The 18,012-nt window shown below is 41.2% G+C and overlaps 1 protein-coding gene and 1 long non-coding RNA gene across 3 annotated transcripts in view; one reads left to right on the forward strand and one right to left on the reverse strand.

Annotated features, from left to right (window-relative positions):
* Positions 1-10,933, forward strand: LOC130146856 (uncharacterized). Of its 2 annotated transcripts, none has more exons than XR_008821036.1 (3): positions 1-170; positions 4,532-5,272; positions 10,104-10,933. It is a non-coding gene; the product is annotated as an uncharacterized LOC130146856 (long non-coding RNA). The 2 variants fall into 2 exon arrangements; XR_008821035.1 differs by lacking the exon at positions 10,104-10,933 and having other exon boundaries at positions 4,532-4,779; positions 5,113-9,806.
* The window catches only part of SLC30A8 (solute carrier family 30 member 8), a 22,230-nt gene continuing 14,027 nt past the window's right edge, over positions 9,810-18,012 (reverse strand). Inside the window, exons 4-8 of the mRNA XM_056333392.1 lie at positions 14,783-14,936; positions 14,076-14,265; positions 13,407-13,512; positions 10,952-11,086; positions 9,810-9,955 (exon numbers count right to left, since the gene is read on the reverse strand). Of these exons, the coding sequence (XP_056189367.1) occupies positions 9,810-9,955; positions 10,952-11,086; positions 13,407-13,512; positions 14,076-14,265; positions 14,783-14,936 (731 nt within the window). The remainder of the gene's footprint in view (positions 9,956-10,951; positions 11,087-13,406; positions 13,513-14,075; positions 14,266-14,782; positions 14,937-18,012) is intronic.

Here is an 18,012-nt window from a genome sequence, read left to right on the forward strand (position 1 = left end):
GTTTTTTAGGCTTCTCCCTACAACTCTTCTCCCTTAGGTTTCTGTAGGAACTAGACAACCTCTGCATTGAGCTCTTTGGCTGTTGGAATAAAAGCTGACATCATGCACAGTTGTACTTCCAACCACACCATTCAGAGGAGTCAGCGAAGTTGGAAAGACTACAGTGAAAGGTTAGCTCTGTTGTAACTCTGTTTATCTCCTGCTGTTGCGGTGCAAGGAATTGTTTGAAAACTGGAATTGAACATTGGCAGCACCAACATTTCTGCCCAGTATGCTAACTGATTTGCCTCATTACCTGTATTCTGTGATGGCAGAGATTTCAGTTTCCCCTACTTGACAAAAAGTTCGGTTGTCTGCAGAGAGGGACAGACATGATGTATACATACTTCAGCATGGATTTACTGTTATTTCATGTCACAAAGTGCTGTGTTTTGAGGTAACACCTATTGGTGGTCCTGGAGGTTGAGGGCAGATTCACACACTGCAGATTGTGCCTAGGTAAAGCAGCTTTGTTATAGTATTTGAGCAGAGAACATATAATTTTTAACTACTACAGCGGTCTACCAAGTGAGTGAGTGTTAAGCATCATGGGAGCAAAGCCTGCACTGAAACAGCAACCTGTCCTCTGGCATCAGTGGGTGCAAGAGATGCAAACCCTTTCAAGTTCTGTTACACACCTGGGAGATACTAAAAGCAAGAGAAAGCTCTGCTTGACATCTCGGGTACTGGCAATTGCAAGACAGACAAAACAGATTTTCCAGGTCGTCTCTGACTGAACACTAAAAAGTAGCTTGACACATAGCTTGAAGCTTTAGCATTATCAAAAGTGAAGCTACAAAAACATCCCTTTGAGCAACTGAAGATCTAGAACCCAACCCTCCTCATCAGTATGTTTTTTCCTCATTACTAGCAAAACACAGAGCTAGTTCCTGCTATGAACTCGTCAAAGTTTCAGAAATGTTGGAATCTTAACTGCTATTCAAGATGTTAGCCTATAAATTATAACAAACTGGCCATGACACTTCCAGTCCTTTCTGGTCAGCTTTGTATTCTAGTAAGAGTATAATAATTCAAGAACTCATCAGCAGAGACTTTTGACAGCACACCAAGGTTGTTGAGTACCTATGTTTTTAAGTACCATGACAGAATTCAGAGACACAGGCTAATCTGTTTAAGAAATTAGAGCAATATTAGGTTGTGCTTTCTCAGTTTATCAGGATTTCTAAACCCCAGAGAAATAAAGGCAGAGGTGTTGCTGGAATGCAGCAGACTTTTCTCCTTTTTAATTTTTTTGTTTGTTTGTTTTAATATAACAAAGCAAAGTCACAATTTAAGCTAAAACTGCAAGTAAAAAGTATCTCCACCTTATTTAGCGAAAGGTGCCTCCCCTGGTACTAGTAACATTACAAGTCTGTTTGTTCTCCAGTGAGTTTAGTTTGTAGATTCTTTCAGGGAAAAAGACTTTTCTAAAGTTAAAGTAAAACCCAGAGAGAAAAATCCACCTTTTCATTCCCTAAAGAAAAAAGATAAAACCCCAAAGTTCTCCCTTTTTGCAAATTCTGTTTGAAATAACCCAATGAATTAAAATGGTTTAATGGTTCAAACTGAGAACAAACATATACCCAGTTACTCTTTTGAACAAGCATGTAAAACAGAGCTACAGTGATAAGGTAAGGTTACTGAGGCACTTTGTACTGACCAGAGCTTTAACCTCTATTACTTGATGGACCTCTAACCAGCTTTGACTTTTCATTGACTTTTCTCACCTTTAATTTAAGGCTGCATTGACTTTTCCTGTCACCTTAATCCATTTCTATCATTTAACCGCTGCACAGCTAGCTACAGTGCTACTCAGTATTGATTATATTCTTTCCTCTCAATAATGTTTTGTTACATAAATTGAAAAATAATCAAAGAAGCTTCTTAGTGCTTTGCTGTTTTTTAGTAGTTAATAATTCCGCTGATGTTTTAAAAAATGTTTTCTTCAGTGTTTCATTGCTCTCTTAGCCCAGGTCAGTGTTTTGGAGAAGGGAAAGCTGTAAATGAGATGTGGTGCAGTGGCTATGCAGAACATATTTGATCCCTGGGGTTCGCCGTGAATGACGAGCTGCTTGAGAGGAAATCCTACCAGGTCCTGGTGGTGGCTTTCCAAGACGCTGAAATCCTGTTCCATGGCTGATGCCCAAGTGGTTTCCACGCAGGGTCACCACAAAAGGAGAGGGTGACAAGGAGGAATGAAAGCTGCCTTGGGACTTCCCAACTGTACAACCTACCAGCAGGGAAACAACTCCCCTGGGGATGTGGGGTTCATACTTCAGACATCTGAGAACCGTCCACTAATTGCCAGCTACAAATGTGCCCCTCAGGGACACAGCAACACTAGAGAAGCAAGACCTGTCCAGACAGCACCCGGAAAGCCAGGAGTCATTTCCTCCATGCCTTTGCCCTAACATGGTAGCAGAGTCTGCTTTTCAGGCAGCTCTCCTTTCCAGGGAATGTGGGTTTTTACGGCAAGGTGCTCAGTAGGATGTCACCTCCACTACAATAACCCAGGCATGATTAAAAGGTATTTGTATCTTACAGAAGAATTAGAATTACAGAAGTGACAAGATGAAACAAAATATAGTATTCTACAGGCAAATACTATATGGAAAAACACTGCGTTAGCTGAGGCTTAAAATACTCTGGGGAAAGTTAAAAGTTGCTTGAAGAATTATAGAAGGAAAGATAAAATCTTTTTCTTCTGGCCTCAGTATTTTTAGCTTGAATTTATTGTTCCATGACAGGGTGTCTCCTCTCACCATTTAGTGGATCATAAAAAGAAAACTTCATTTTTCTTGTTTCTAGTAAAAAAAAAGTGACTCATGCTTGCAGCCCAGGCTCAGCAATATGCCTGGCTGGGTAGGTCTTCAATACATTTTTTGGTAGTGAAGGGAAGTGACATATCCGTGATAAATATAAAATGGGTTTTATGTTGTTTGGATGAAGGCAAGTACTGCGTTCATTCCTGACTCTCTCCTTGACTAGCTATGTTGTCACTACACAGGCTCACTCCCTTGCTTGGACATTATACAGGAGATGTAACCCAGGGCTCATGGAAAGCAAATTTCTCCCTTCTGCCTTCCTGCAATAAGGCACACCTTTGGTTGTCCTCAAAGTCAGCCTGCTTCAGTGGGCACATCACTAAAAAATAAACTATAGAGTTTCAAGAAAATGTAGGTGATGTGTTCCAACGCACACTTCTAGTAGCAGCTTTAAGAGAAGGTTGGTTGGGTGGGGTTTTTTTCTCCTTGTGTCTTGTGTTTGGTGTCATCTTTGTTAAGGATGGGTCCTCTCTGATTTTCCTTTCTTCCTTCCCATAACACTAAAGTAGCTGTTCAATGCCACCCAGTCCGCACAGGTAAGTGCTAACAGGTATATGATTGTGTGTCTGTTCCTGGGCAGGGCATTAAAGCAGGCACAGAGAAAGCTGGTTTGTAAAATGGCTTCCACCACGGACCTCAGGTGTGACCTCAGAAAAATCACTCTGGTTTTCCTCACTGTGCTCCCTCTCTTGTCTGTCCAGCCCTAGTAGAGCAGAGTCCTCTTGGGGCCGAGACCATCTCTTTCCCCAGGAACCTAAGCTGTGCCTGCTACAAACCCTACGTGCTAGGAGAATACAAATTAACGACATGAAACTACTGTTGAATAGCCTTATTGACTCACGTCTTTTATACAGTCGTGAAGCCTATATAACTCTTAAGCCTCTCTGTCACAGTTAATACCAGCTTTCAGCCATATCTTTGCAACTGAAGCTCAGCGGGGAACTAATGGATGACCGACTACTCCCTGCTAACATGCAGTAGGAATGACTGTGCCTGATCAATTCTTAAAAACACTCACAGTGAAAAAAGTACTCGGAGAAAGTTGAAACTGTTCTTTTTAAGAGAACTTTTTTTTTTTTTATGATCTCTGATTCTGCATTTAATTCTGTAAGTGTAGTTTAAAGGGTAGAGGGAGTTGTTAAATTTCATTTCACATCCACACTCTTCTGTTGGCACTCCTGTGGAATTGTCACTGCTGCTCACGCACACTGAAGGGCAGCACACCCCTTTGCAGGCAGAGTGCAGCAATGCAGCTCATTCCCAACCGTTTCCCAGGTGATACCGTTGAAGCCCACAGGATTTCCCATTTATGCCCTTATCATTTTTTCTTGCTTCCTATGAGGGATCTGCTTTTGCAAAAGCCTCTGTGACAGAGGAGGGCTGGGTGTGATGTCCTCCTAAGCTGATCAGCAGTTTCTGCTGCTCCTTCAAAGGGCAGCACATCCTTCGAAGCACTGCTAGCACTTGCCTGTCATCACATGAGACACCAGGGCAGGAACCGAAAGTTAAAGATCCAGGTTGCACACTGCTGGTGGGAAGCACACTGGTTCCAGGCGTTTTGATATCAGAATTACTGCCTAGACCAGGAGCTAGCCCAGAGTGCCTAGTGCCTTTGCGGATTAGTGGGTTGTGCCATGATTAATGAATTCTTGCTCTTTCTCATTTAGGCAGAAGCTACGTGAACTGTTCCAGTCAGCTTCAGTCTCCAAGAAGAAAATTACTACAGAATATAACTACACAGCAGGAAAAAAGAAGTCAGTGCTTCACCAAAGGCTTGATGCTCGTTCTGCCCATGCAGTTCAGGAGGAGCTCCCATCGTTGAGAAGCTTGTAGCTATAGCATGCGAGGAGTCACATGGCATGTGTCACAGCAGGACACCTTTCATTGCATGCCATGGCAGTTTCTGTGGCGTCTGGTAAGGACAGACAGCACATCACAGCAGGGCGGGTGGCGGTGCGGTTTGGGAGACAAAGCTACAGAGCCCTGCTGTTTAAGAAGAGTGCGAGGCGTGGGGTAAAATGCCTCTGATGCCACCAGGAGTGTTTCACAATCCAACCTTTCTAACTCCTGTTCATTCATTTCTTTGCATACCTTTTTTTTTTTTTTTTTTTTTTTTTAAATCAGAAGTCAAACCTCTAGACTGTAGTGAAAAGCAGATGTATTTCTCATCAACGTAACACCTGGGGTGGAAAATTCTGCAAGTGCGCTAGTAACCGTGTCAAAATCCCTCGTTATGCTTCCCTGCCAGCCACTGTTCTCACTGTGCTGCTCTCCAAAGCTTCTTCTGCTGCAGTGCAATCTTGCTAGGCACCAACACAAAGTCTGAGCAAAAGGAAGAGAAGTCGGAAGAAGCAGTTCAGCAACTGGATGTCTCTAATTCCTTTCTTTCTTAAACTGTGTGTACTCAGGTGGGAAAGGATTTTATTTTTCTTAGCTGAAAGAGATTATCAGCAGGCTTAAGAATGTGAAAGAGTACCTTAAGCTGGATGTGGAGCAGATAATATTTTGGCTGTGAAAATTCTAAGTAACTTTAACACAAAGTAAATATATAGTGGTGTTTGACGTGGGCCAATACGTGATGTGTGAAATGGCTGTTGTTCTTTGTTTTTATAAAGTCCCTGTTATTATTGTGCTAATGATAGACTCAAATGAAAAAAAGATGGTTTGTTATACCATATTTTAAACAAACATGGAGCAGAAGGTAGTTTCTTTCTGAGGAGCTTTTATCTAACCACACAGGTTGAAGAGGAATAGGAAGGGGTATAAACAGAAAGGATATGTGATAAATATCATGCTGGCATTGAAATTTGAATAAGTGGCTGGCTGAGGCATTGCTGAAGAAAAGGCAAATGGGGAAAAATCATAGAATAGAATCACAGAGTCATTTAGGTTGGAAAAGACCTTGAAGAGCATCGAGTCCAACTGTTAGAAGAGCAGAGGCTAGAAGGAGACAATAGTTGACAGGGATGAAAAAGGAAGGAAAGTACCTCTGCTATGGTGAGGGAAAGGCACTGAGGAAGGTGTGTTGGAGCATGCTAGCTTTTACAACAGGGGAGAAAATGCTCAGAGTGAAAATTGATGTAACCTCTTGACATTGGTAAGAATGATATTGCAGACCTGCACAGTCCTTGTTGCTTAGGCCAACATTTGCTGCCATGGACAGGACTGAGACATCTTGTTTGGACTTCCTCTGGAGGTGATAATTTACTGTCATGACGTCTCACACTAAGTGGGCAACATAATCCTCAGTTGCACATCCAGTTCTCATAACCACTTCACATTTCAGACAGGAGAACACAGGATGGTGTCTACAGCTATAGCTACAGTAAGGGACTGTTCCATTTATGCTAATGACAGATTCATGCCTTAACTGTTTCCAGTTTGAATAACTATAAATATTTCTGTCGCTATTTGATGGTCATCTCAGCATAATATTAGCACTTAGGCCCTTCGTCGGTGCTGAATGAGGAAAGTTTAGCTTTGTATTTGCCTGTTGCGTGGCTTCTACTCCAAAAAGTCTTGAGCTTCTGCAAACTCCTTATTCTTAGGCTCTGCTCAGTGTGTTAGATTTTGGTCACAGAAAGTAAAAAAGAGACAGTGCTTTTGGGGGAAGGGAGAACTGTATAATTTACAAGCTGCAAAATGAGTACATTAAAATTTAGGGGAAAAGGAGTGTACTTACGTACGTAAAATTTGAGTGCTAGCCAATAAAGCTATGTACTTGCCCATGTGAACTGAACTTCACCAAGAAATGGTTGGACATGAAAAATAGACCGTTTATGCAACAAATACTTTTCTGTTTCACAGCAGTTCCAAGAATGAATTAGAGGTAGCAAATTGTTGTCAATTTTCTTACAGGTATTCTGTAAACAATCAAAAGGTTGTAAAGTTAATAAAAGCAGAGCCATCTGGAAATTGTCTCTGAATTTCCCAGACCTGGCTTCGGTATATCACAACAGTATTTCTGCAGAAATCCTCCTCAGCCAGTCAGACAGTATTCTGAAAACAACCTTGTACCGAGATAATATCACTGAGGATCAGACTAGACTGGGGTGAAGAACAAATACACATTTTGCATTTATATACATAGTGGGAGCATTAACGATTCAGCTCCTTATAGCAATGTTCATAACTACAGGTAAATACTTGCTCTAAATTCATCTTCAACCTATCATATTTAAGTAAAATTCCCTTAGGTTTTCATAAGCCATCATGTCACTTTTGCTCCAGTAGTCTGCTAGAGTAAATTCCACAACAGAAAGTAAAGACAATTGCACTGTCTCTAGCTTTTGCTAAAGATACATGGTTAAACTCTTTCTGAAATACAAGGACTACTGCTGTAACGAACCCAAACTTCTCCTCTTCCTCCCCATGCCTGTCTGTTGGATCATCAGGATTACTGTGGATGGCAGCTGCTACCTCACTTCCTTCTTAAACCTTCTTTCTTATAACTTTCCCCCACACCCTTTCACTAAGGATCATTATTGTGGATTAATTCCTTCTTTCCTCATATCTGTATATTTCACTGCTACTTTTTCCAAAACATATTGAAAGACTTCCCCATCCTTTCAATTCACTTGGATGATAGCCTCATCAGTCCTGGTCCAGGCTGCTGAATCTTCTTTTTTTCCAGCTCCTCTTGTGTTGCTTCCGTCCGGTTTTTCCACAGCTCTGCTACTTAGCGTAGCTTTCTTGGTGGAACATGTCACTTGTTTGTTAAATTTTTGTTTCCAATATAAACGCTTGCTCTTAAACTTCTGGTCTTTATCACCACCTCAGCTTAAATCTCAGCACTGAATCTGTGTCCTATATGGATGCTTCCGTCACCCACTCATTATCCTTTATGTTGTCCTTGACCATAAAAGTATTCCCCCAAATTCCCTATTATATCTGGGTCTGTGTCCTAACCTTATTCAAAACATTTTGAAAGATAGTTTTTCATATGAAGGCCACAATGTTAACTTGTCCTCCCCAACTAATGAAAAAGATGCTCAGGTTACTTAATAAGCATAGCTGAGTCGTCTTTGATAGGAGGCAGCTATGCTCAAATATACCAGCAGAGAAACTGGCCAAAATACAAGGTAATTTCTTCATTCAGGGTTTCTTACTGTGCTTTGATTTATCTGTGTCTTATCTTGTGGAGTTTCAGCTGTAAAGGGCAAGAATTGGCTTTATCGCTGTACTGAATACCACTGCTATGGTCTCAGTTCTTTCAAGCCAGTAAATAATGAGATGCTCATGAAATTCTTAGCGGGTGTTGTGTTTTAGCACCTTATCTGATTTCAGTGGGAGGTTTACCTGACTAAGACCTTCTGAGATGCCTCCACAAAGCAGAATAATTTCTTGTTCCCCTACCAGGTAACAAATGCCAGCTTAATACATCAACCTATCATCACATAGTTATGTATTATCCATAGCCAAAAGCCCCTAATAATAAATTCTAATCTCCTTAGGATGATGAAGTAGAAAACTAATGTGAACTTATTGCAAATAAAAAAAAATTATTTCCCTAAAAAGCAAGGCTTCTTTATACCTCAATAACACAACACTCTTTCCAGCTGTTAACATAGAAACTCAGTACCACTCGGTATCACATACTTTATTCTGTTCTAACAAACCTGTTAGTAAAATAAGCCCTATAGCTGTTGGAGTGAGGACCGCAGAGTGGGAAAACATTATGCCTGGTTCTGCAGTGAAGCTCGTGAAGCTGCATTGTTATGACCACGGGCAGAACTGAAGCTGTTTTGTGAAGGAGCACTTGAGCGTGCAGTTTGAAGTGCAACCCTTGTTTTTGCTAACAGGTGAGAGTTTAATTCAGTTGAATAGACAAAAATAGAGGCACTGCAGCCAGACCTGGCTCTTTGTTCCTGGTTCTGCAGTAACAATTGCCAGATATGCAGAAGAGGAAGGTTTAACACATCCTGTTGGGAAATGTGGGAATCAGCTGCTTGAAAGAGAGGCAAGTCCCTTCCATGTACAGTGAATGGCTGGGTGATATTCTAAAGGGGGTTTGAATCATCTGATATAATGTCAGGGATGTAGCGTCACTGGGTAACACCCCACAGGCCATACTGTGAAGGACACCAGATGTGATGTTCACAATGGCTCCCAGACTTTCCTTGTCCTAATTATTTTTACCTTTTCTCGGAGCACCCAGTCTGGTTTATTGTCACAACGCAGTGGCACCTTGTGACATGGACACCCAAAACTCCACTACAAATGTTCCATCATGACTTATCATGATGCAATGCAATAAGAGTTAGGTGGTGTCTTGATAGTAGAGAATACTGCCCATGTCTAATGGAAAAGAGTTTGGCTGAGGGCTAGCTGAAAAATAAGTAGGGCTAGCTAAAAAACAAAGGTCTATTTGCCAAATGTGAATGGAATGAATTCTCTTGTGATCCACACTGCAGAGTATGGTGCACATCTGATACTTCCTTTAATAGGAAGGGAAAGCACATGCCACCATCTCTTTCTTTCCCAGATATCTTCATCCCCCATACTAATTTAAATATTTTATTTTATCCTGAGTAAGTGTTGAGCCTTGCTAACACGAAACTTCCGTTCCATTAGATTTTGTGATAATTGGCTTGCTGATAATTTGAAGGTTGATTAGTTTTTTGTTACCTGTGATTACAAACAGGCACTCTTAAATGTTGCTTTAGTGCCAATTTGCTGCTCTAGTCAAGAATAATTCAGATATTTTCTCTTGTAATTCAAAGTAACTGCTGATGGACAGGTAATCTAGCTGATGGATGGACCTAATACGTGTTCTCTCCTGGTAGGTGGTACCAAAAAAAAAGTTCACGCACCACTCACAGTGGCAGGGCTTTTTAGTTCAGTTAATTACCATTTGTTGTTAATACATTACATGCAACCAGCACATGTAGTCTCCATTGACCTGTAAGAGGAGTAATTGCTATTTTGTATAGCATACTGCCCCCTTCAATCCCTGGGCTCTTGACAAAAGAAGCAGTCTCGTTTCTGGTCATCCCCTGATTCAATCTGAATGGTGATGGAGTGAAAGCTGTAGTTCTCAGACAGGGCTTGGGTAATATCTCTCAAAATCTTCTGGTTGTCTGATGTGTCTGCTATAGATACCAAACAGAAAATAATCAAAATGCATATAATATAATGCTTTACAGAAGGGTAAGTGTTTACTGACAGAAACTATTCACAAACTTCCAACAAGAAGTTTGTTTTGAGAAGTGTTTCTTGTCCTTTTTATCCTCCTTCCAGGAACCTGCATGTCAGCAAAAGTTTGTTCATTCAAATGTGGTTGGAATATGCAATTTTGGCAAGAGCTGAGCTAAGAGTAATCACCAAAGAAATTCAACTTGGCAGAAGACTGGAGGAAAGCAGGAATACTTAATAAAGATGACTTCATCCAGTCAGGGAGTAGCAACAGTGCCAAGTGATTCGGGTGTCTGACAGACCCACTCTTTTTGGGAAGCAAAGACTACATAGAGGACTTCGCCTCTGAGCCTATTCTTGGCCAAACACAGGTGGAATTTTTTCTTAAATAATCCTTAACATGTAAAAAGCAAAAGAAAATTGATCTGGGTGGTGGAAAATTTGTCAACAGGGATAAAGACTACATTTAAAAACAAACAAACAAACAAACATTTTTAAATATGAGCTGTTCCCCTTGGAGTTACCTCTATGCTCCAAGCTGTTTCAAAGATTGTTTTACAGCTAGAAATGCAGATTTGCCCTATGAGTTTTTCTTATTGGGATCAACAGTTTTCAAGTTTGACAAATCCACTCCAAAACTCATTTGATTTTGTGAGAAAAACCCAGCCTGGGTCTAATTCTTCTGATTTATTTGTAATATTTTCTTGGTTTTTTCCTTGCTGCGCAGCCTTTTCAGTTTTCGAGTTTGGGGCTAAGTAGAAGTCCCTGTTGTTTTGGCAAGATTTCTGAGAGGAGGATTTGAGAGCTGTTGTTGATGTCATTTTTCCAGCAAAATGATGACATTTGTTTTAACAAGCAATAGATATACAGTCAATTGTATCCCAGTCAGGAGAGACTGACCTTTACTAGGCAGCAGCTGAATACTTACTCCCTGTTTACAGAAATTTACTGACCTGTGGCAACATGAGCAGATAGAATAGTTTGATTCATTGTCAGAGACCAAAGATGAAGGTTGTGAACAGACTCCACTTTCTCAATTGCTAAAATTCTTGCTTTCACTGCATCATAAGCAAATCCTTTTGATGTTCCTTAAAAGGAGAAATTGGTGGGAAAAAATATTCTTAAGAGATAAGAATTATGATCATTAGAGGAAAATGTGTCATGAACCTTTATTCACTTAGATGTGTAATTTTTATAAAAATATTCAGTGCTTTGGAGAGCCTGACTATTCAGAATTCACTGTGAAATTTAATCCTATCCCTTGTTTTTATACTTCTCTGTGGAAGAATGAGACTCATGCATGCCTTAGTAGATACTCTGAGGGTCCAGTTTACATAGCGAAGTGAGCTGTTTAGCCAGATCACATCCTGATTTTGCACCAACAACGTTTGTGAGTGCAGATTTTATGGCATCACCTGAGCACCTCTGAGGGATTCTGTCCTCAGTACCTTTACACAATAGAGAAGCATCTGTTTAGCAGAGAGGGAAAGACAAACATGAAGATTAAAGACTTAAAAAAGACTGAGAAATCTTAGGTGACATTAAATCTCAGGTCTAGTTACTGAGTAGATCAGTGATTGTTTTCCTAGATGAGCCTTTTTATAAGAGACAATGATGGTGATGGGCCTCATTCAGAGTGAGGGCGGTTGTGATCAGGTGAGTTGCAACATGGAATTCAGAGTTTAATTAAAATCCAAATTTGACCAAGGAATTTAACTTGGTTAACTTGGATCTTCCCTGGAGTGAGACCTAGGAGTTTGAAAATGCACCTTTATGCCCACATGAATGGCTATGCTCATCATGCTTCACTTGGATCAGTAAACTGAAACATATTTTTAATATCACCAGTTATGAAGTATAATAATGATAAGCACAGTATCGGTTAATTTTGTCTTTCATACCATAACTGACAATTATTTGTAATCGTTGATGACCTCAGTGTTGTATGCTTGGTCCTATCAATTTATTACAAGTTTATTACAGAGTACTGACTTAGTAGAACATGATGCTGACATGCACAAGCTCTTTAGAGATGGACATGGACAGTCAGTACCTGCATAATGCAGTCAGTCGCAGGGGCTGTGGGGCTGACACCCTGGGACAGACTGGATACATGGGGTAAGAGCCACCTCTAACACCAGCTCCAACACCCAATTTCTCTTCAGAAAATTCTGAACAGAATATGCTACCGATGAGGTAGGAGACTGGCTTCAGAGACCAGAAGGACAGCATCAAGGAGCTGGCCGCAGAGGGGAGCAGAGCACTGCCAGTTTGGGCATATCAGCACTGCTTGTGGGAGTTGGGAATCACTGCTCTGAGACAGAGAGAGACCCCTGAGTGTCAGGGGCTGCCAGGCTTTCCTGGTGGTTTGTGGGGTTTTTTCAGTCATCAAGAGACCTGATTTTTTGGCAGCCAAGGCACAGTCAGTTGCTGCACCCTGTCTAGGTACACTTCTACACAACTGTATCTCTTATCTCATGATCACTGAAAGCAAACCAAGCCTAGAACGAAGCTTTACTGTACAACAAGATTGGAAATGTTCTTTCTTGGAACAGAAGTAGGTGCGAAGTGAAAAAGAAGTCACACTGAGTAACTCGTATCCATTCCAAACCGACACTGTTAGAGCTACTTCTCCCTTTAATCTTTATGTCTTAATAGCATGAGAAAGAGGTTACATTACATTATCCAGTCTAAGGGAGGCAAAAACTTACAGCTATGATTGCTCAAGTCACTTGGCCTTGCAAATCAAATGTTCAGGCCCATAGCTGACAGGATTAAATATTGCTAAGCCTAGTTCTTCTCGCTGCTGATGTGCTGAGAATTGCCTATTTCCTTGCACCTGAATGCAACTGGAAGGCTCCATTGGCTTGCTTTTCTGGACTGACGTAATTAAAAATCTTTTAAACTTCTGCCTCTTGCACTCAGTCTATTTCATAGACACAGTTCAAAGCGCAGCCTTTTTCTTTTCTTTGGTTTTGGGGTTTTTGTTTCGTTTTTTGTTTGGGTTTTTTTTTGGCAAAGGCTTTTATTTCACATGGGTAAAAGAATTACACAATGAACAGAGCGAGTAGACGTCTCTTATGCCAAAAGGGTGTTAAAAAGCAATGTTACACATATGACAAACAAAAGCAACTCAAGTTTTAGGAACGCATTGGGAGTTCATTAGCAAAACACCAGTACGCAGATTTTTATGACAAGTGGCATATGTATAAATCTTCTAGTGCAATGGTAGAACACAGTTTTTATTAGAATTATGATTATGTTTAAACTATGATCAGAATAATAAAAATATTAGAAACTGATGCAGAAGTGTGATATTATACTTTTGTCACTGAGTATAAGCAGTATGGAGAAAGGAAGAGAAAAAAACCAGGATATAGCTATATTAATTCTGAAATCAAGTCCTACCTTCCATTAACACAAACAAAATATCCCTTGAAATGGTGATGGTGGTTGCCAAAACAAAGATGGAAAACAGAAATGTGCAGATTGGGTCAGCTATTTTGTATTCTGGCTAGAAAAATATGAACACATCACTTTGTTAATTTCATTATTGTCTGTTATTGCCATTTTACATTAGTTAATCTCAAAGAATAATGTATTAATAGAATCCTAGACCCGTTTGGGTTGGAAGGGACCTTAAATATCAGGTAGTTCCAACCCCCCTGCCATGGGCAGGGGCATCTTCCACTGGACCAGGTATTTATATATATATATGTGTGTGTGTGTGTGTGTCTGTGTATATATATCTATATATGAATATTCCATCCCTCTAATACAGAATGAGTGCTGACTTCCTTTGCCAGTTAGGGAGCCTCAGCACAGGGAATGAAGGTGCTATAGATGAAGAAAGTGAGAGACACCGAAGTATCCTCCTTGCAGTTGAAACACCAAGAAGTGCTTCACTCAGTGAACAGTCATTTCAGTTCCAAAGAATAAGTATAATTGTCTTTGACTAAATTACAATGTATATCATTAAGACAGAGAAAATATTTACATAGTACCTAATGTAACAATGCTATGAAAATAACTGTTATACTTAATTGCAAGGAAGGCAAGTGAACTAATAACACTAACCTTAAAGAAGATGATAAGTGCGCTAATTAGCACACTAATACTCTGGAAGAGATCTCCAATGGCATGCACAAAGGCTGCCCGCAGACTGGCATTGCTCAGAGCTGGCTTTTCCAGAGGGGCTGACCTGTGTTCCCTGGCTTGGTCCCCACAGCTGTGCCCGTGGCTGCTCTGGTGCAGAGTCAGGCTTAGTCTGCAAGAGATGTAAAGCTGCAAATATCAGTGGGGTTACTGCCTCTCTGACAGCAATGATGTCACTCACATCATCACCCCTTTCACTTCTGAATGCTGAACAGCAAAATCAGGTATGATAAGTAAAAGTGCAGGGTGGTTAAGCAGATAATTCCTAGGTGTTTCAGTGTTTTGCATACAAACAGGAAAGTCCGTGAACGGCGTAATTAATGAGGCCTCTTTTTCTATAGACTTCTTGAATGTTCTAATAGCTAATAAAAATTGAGGTGCCAATTAATCTGTTCCTGGAGCTTGTGCATTCATTCATTGTTCCCTTCCCCGTGTGACAGCTAACAGAAAGGAGAGCAACTGCAACCTTCACTGAGAAGCAGGATCTCTCTTCTCTACCCCTTTCCGCATCTTCACAAAACTCATAAATGCTTAATATTTTTGAGGCCAATATCTATCACTTTTTATTGAAATACAGCAGCAAGTTCAAGGCTCAAAAGTTATATGGGGAGGAAAACAAAGTAACTTACAGGATGTTGGCAAGCACAGCACAAGCAGAGGTAACGAGCATCACCGTAGCATCAATATCGTAATCGGGGTGTAGCAGCCTCATACTAGCCAAATATGCCAACACACCAGTCACCATCCAAACGATTAGCACAGACATCAGAGCTCCCAGAATTTCTAAGGATTAAAACAATCCGATTTTAACAGGAGTCATAACAGAAATGCAAGAAAGTTTAAGAGATTGATGGTAATGGTTCCACATTTGTGAGCTTTACAGCCAGGAGAGTTACTTCTTGTATGTTGGCAGCTTTGATGCTCACAAAGAATGGGCCAAAATCCTTTCTGGTCATAGAAAATCCTGTGTATGTGGTGGTCTTACCCTGTTCTGCCTGCTCCTACATTTTTCCCGTTTCCAGTGTTGAGTTCATGAAGCATTTGGAGAAACTGGAGAGATGAAAAAGATAGTTTGGGGGGTTTGGGGAGGAGCAAAAGGAGCTGTAATGTGAAGAAAAGATAAAAACAATTTTTTTTACATCTTATGTAGTTGCCTGGCTCTGGCAGCATGGTGTGAAGACCCCAGGAACCCACCCCTCTTCCCCAACAAGATTATCTTGGTCCCGGGAGCAGAGGTTGGCAGCCCGGAGAGAGGCACTGCTTACACAAACCCACTGGCAGACATAATCCCCCTCCAATAACCTCCCTTGCTTCCGCACACTTCTTGTCACTTCACACTTCAGAAAGGCAGTGACAGCCCCCAGCAAGGTCCTGCCAGCAAAACCTCTCCTTCCCCTCTCCTGGGACTCATTCTGCCAATGCCACAAAATCATTTCTGTGCCACCAGCAGTGATGAGGATAAAGGAAGTTATTTTTTCCCTGGGGCAGTAAAATTTAATTTCATCTCTATTGGCTCTGAGTTGGGCTCAAATAAATCCGGTCCCCAAGGCCACCTTTTATTGCACTGCCATAGGACAGGTCCAGGGATGTTCGTATGAACGTACAGCATGTTTTTAATAGGATGTGGAACCAGTAATTGCCGTGTGACTTGAATGGGTAAATGTTGCGCTTTATGAGTCCAACTGAGAAAATACCAAGGAAAATGAAAGCTCACAGGAAAGTAAAAGGCAGTAGATAGCCAGAAAGAGCAAAGCACTTGCACAGACCTCCACTGTCAGTCCATGAAAACAGCTGAAACTCAGCTTAGGATTCTGAATATATTTTATGAGGGTCAGAGCTTTTGCAGCAGCCCAGGCTTCAGACGCTTATGAAAATAACCATTTTGTCTAAAACTGACAAGTAATGGATTAAAGTGCACTGACAGAGAAACCTAGTTTAGCTTAAAAATAGAGAAAAACTAACATAAAGCATACCTGGTGTTTGTATTTTCTGCAAGTTAGAGATTGAAACCCTGCAGACTTTGCCCAGCTGAAGGTGTTGATGGCTATGCTATCATTGGCATGAAAGGAGCCAGCAGCTTTTGTGAACACCTGTACGAATATCTGTGTGCATGTGCACATATGCTCCACAACGGAGTTAGAGGTTATGTTAGAGGTCATCTTTAGCTACATAGGTGAAAATACATATTACTTTTCAATGTAGTATCTTAGGAAAAGTTTAGCTAAGCTTACAGACCAGTTCAGGAGTACTAAAGGCTTACTCAAGAGGTTACCTTTCTTCAGCGCTACTAGCACTAACAGAGCGCAGCAAACAGTAGTGTAGGATTGTTTGGGAATCTCTGAATCATACCAGGGATAAAGAAATTGAGGTTGAAGATACCTTTTGTTGTGGTTTAATCCCAGCCAGCAACTAAGTACCGTGCAGTTACTCTCTCCCTAACTCCACACACACACATACCCCACAGCGCGATGGGGAGGAGAATCGGGAAAAAGGTAAAACTCATGGGTTGAGATAAGAACAATTTAATAATTGAAATAAAGTATAATAATAATTACAATCACAACAACAATTAGAATGAAAAGGAGAGAGAGGGAGAGAGGAATAAAACCAAGGAAAAAAACCCAACTGATGCCCAATCCAGTTGCTCACCACCCACTGACCGATGCCCAGCCAAGTCCCCCAGCAGCAACTGGCAGCCCCAGACAAGTCCCCCCAGTTTATATACTGAGCATGGCGTTCTACGGTGTGGGATATCCCTTTGGCTAGTTCGGGTCAACTGTCCTGGCTCTGCTCCCCCCAACCTTCTTGTGCACCTCCTCGCGGGCAGAGCATGGGGAACTGAAAAGTCCTTGATTTAGAGTTAAGCACTACTTAGCCACAATTAACACATCAGTGTGTTATCAACATTATTCTCATACCAAATCCAAAATACAGCACTGTACCAGGTACTAAGAAGAAAATTAACTCTATCCCAGCCGAAACCAGGACAGCTTTCCTGCCTGGAAATAGGTCTGGCTCACACTATCGGTTTCATTCAATATTGTGCTTCCAGCCATGTTGCTGAAAGTAGCTGCACACCCAAAGGATTTCACTGAATTGCTGTCTTGGCTGGTTCTGCTCCCTGGTTCTGGATTAGAGGACAGGAGGCATTCAGATGGCTTCTGCTAAACCTATGCCCTGTCACACACAGTCTTTGCATGACAAACTCTGTCTATCAGTCTGAGAAAACCAGTGAAAAAACAGCTTCCAAGATCATGTAGGGCTGCAGCTGTGAGACCTTGGTAGTCAGTGCACAGTGACTGCCACCCACCTGACTGCCCTCAGCTACTCTATTAAAGCATCCACCTGCATATCAAACTGGAAATACAGCTGGGGAAAAAAACCCAAGAAACAGGATAACTATCATGGAATGCAATTAAATAGCCACTGACATTTTATGCAAGGCTCTCTCTGCTACCAGGATAAAAATGTAATAAAGGATTGGTTTTGAAGTTCTGCATTGCAACAATAAAAACCTAAAAAATCTAACACAGACTGAGGTGGCTAAACCTGCCTACATCAGCAAGACAGGAGTTTCTCTCACTTTCCTTTCTTCACAGGCTAAGAGAGCATAAACACAAAAAGTAATTATGGATCAACTGATGGTAAGTAGTAGTTTTCTAAGGCTGCAAAATTCAGCTGTGTGTTGTCTACATAATGCCAGCTATGCTTCTGTCACACTAAACCTCCCCCTCACCCAGCAGCCTGTTTCCAGCAGAGCTGGTAGAACATACTTGGGGAGCAATATAAAGACAATATGAGTATGGCATATGTCTCTCCTGGTACATTCTGCAGCTACAGGCAGCCTTGGCCTACAGAC

The sequence above is a fragment of the Falco biarmicus genome, chromosome 3 (genome assembly GCF_023638135.1).
Source record: "Falco biarmicus isolate bFalBia1 chromosome 3, bFalBia1.pri, whole genome shotgun sequence".
In the NCBI taxonomy this organism is placed as follows: Eukaryota; Metazoa; Chordata; class Aves; order Falconiformes; family Falconidae; genus Falco; species Falco biarmicus.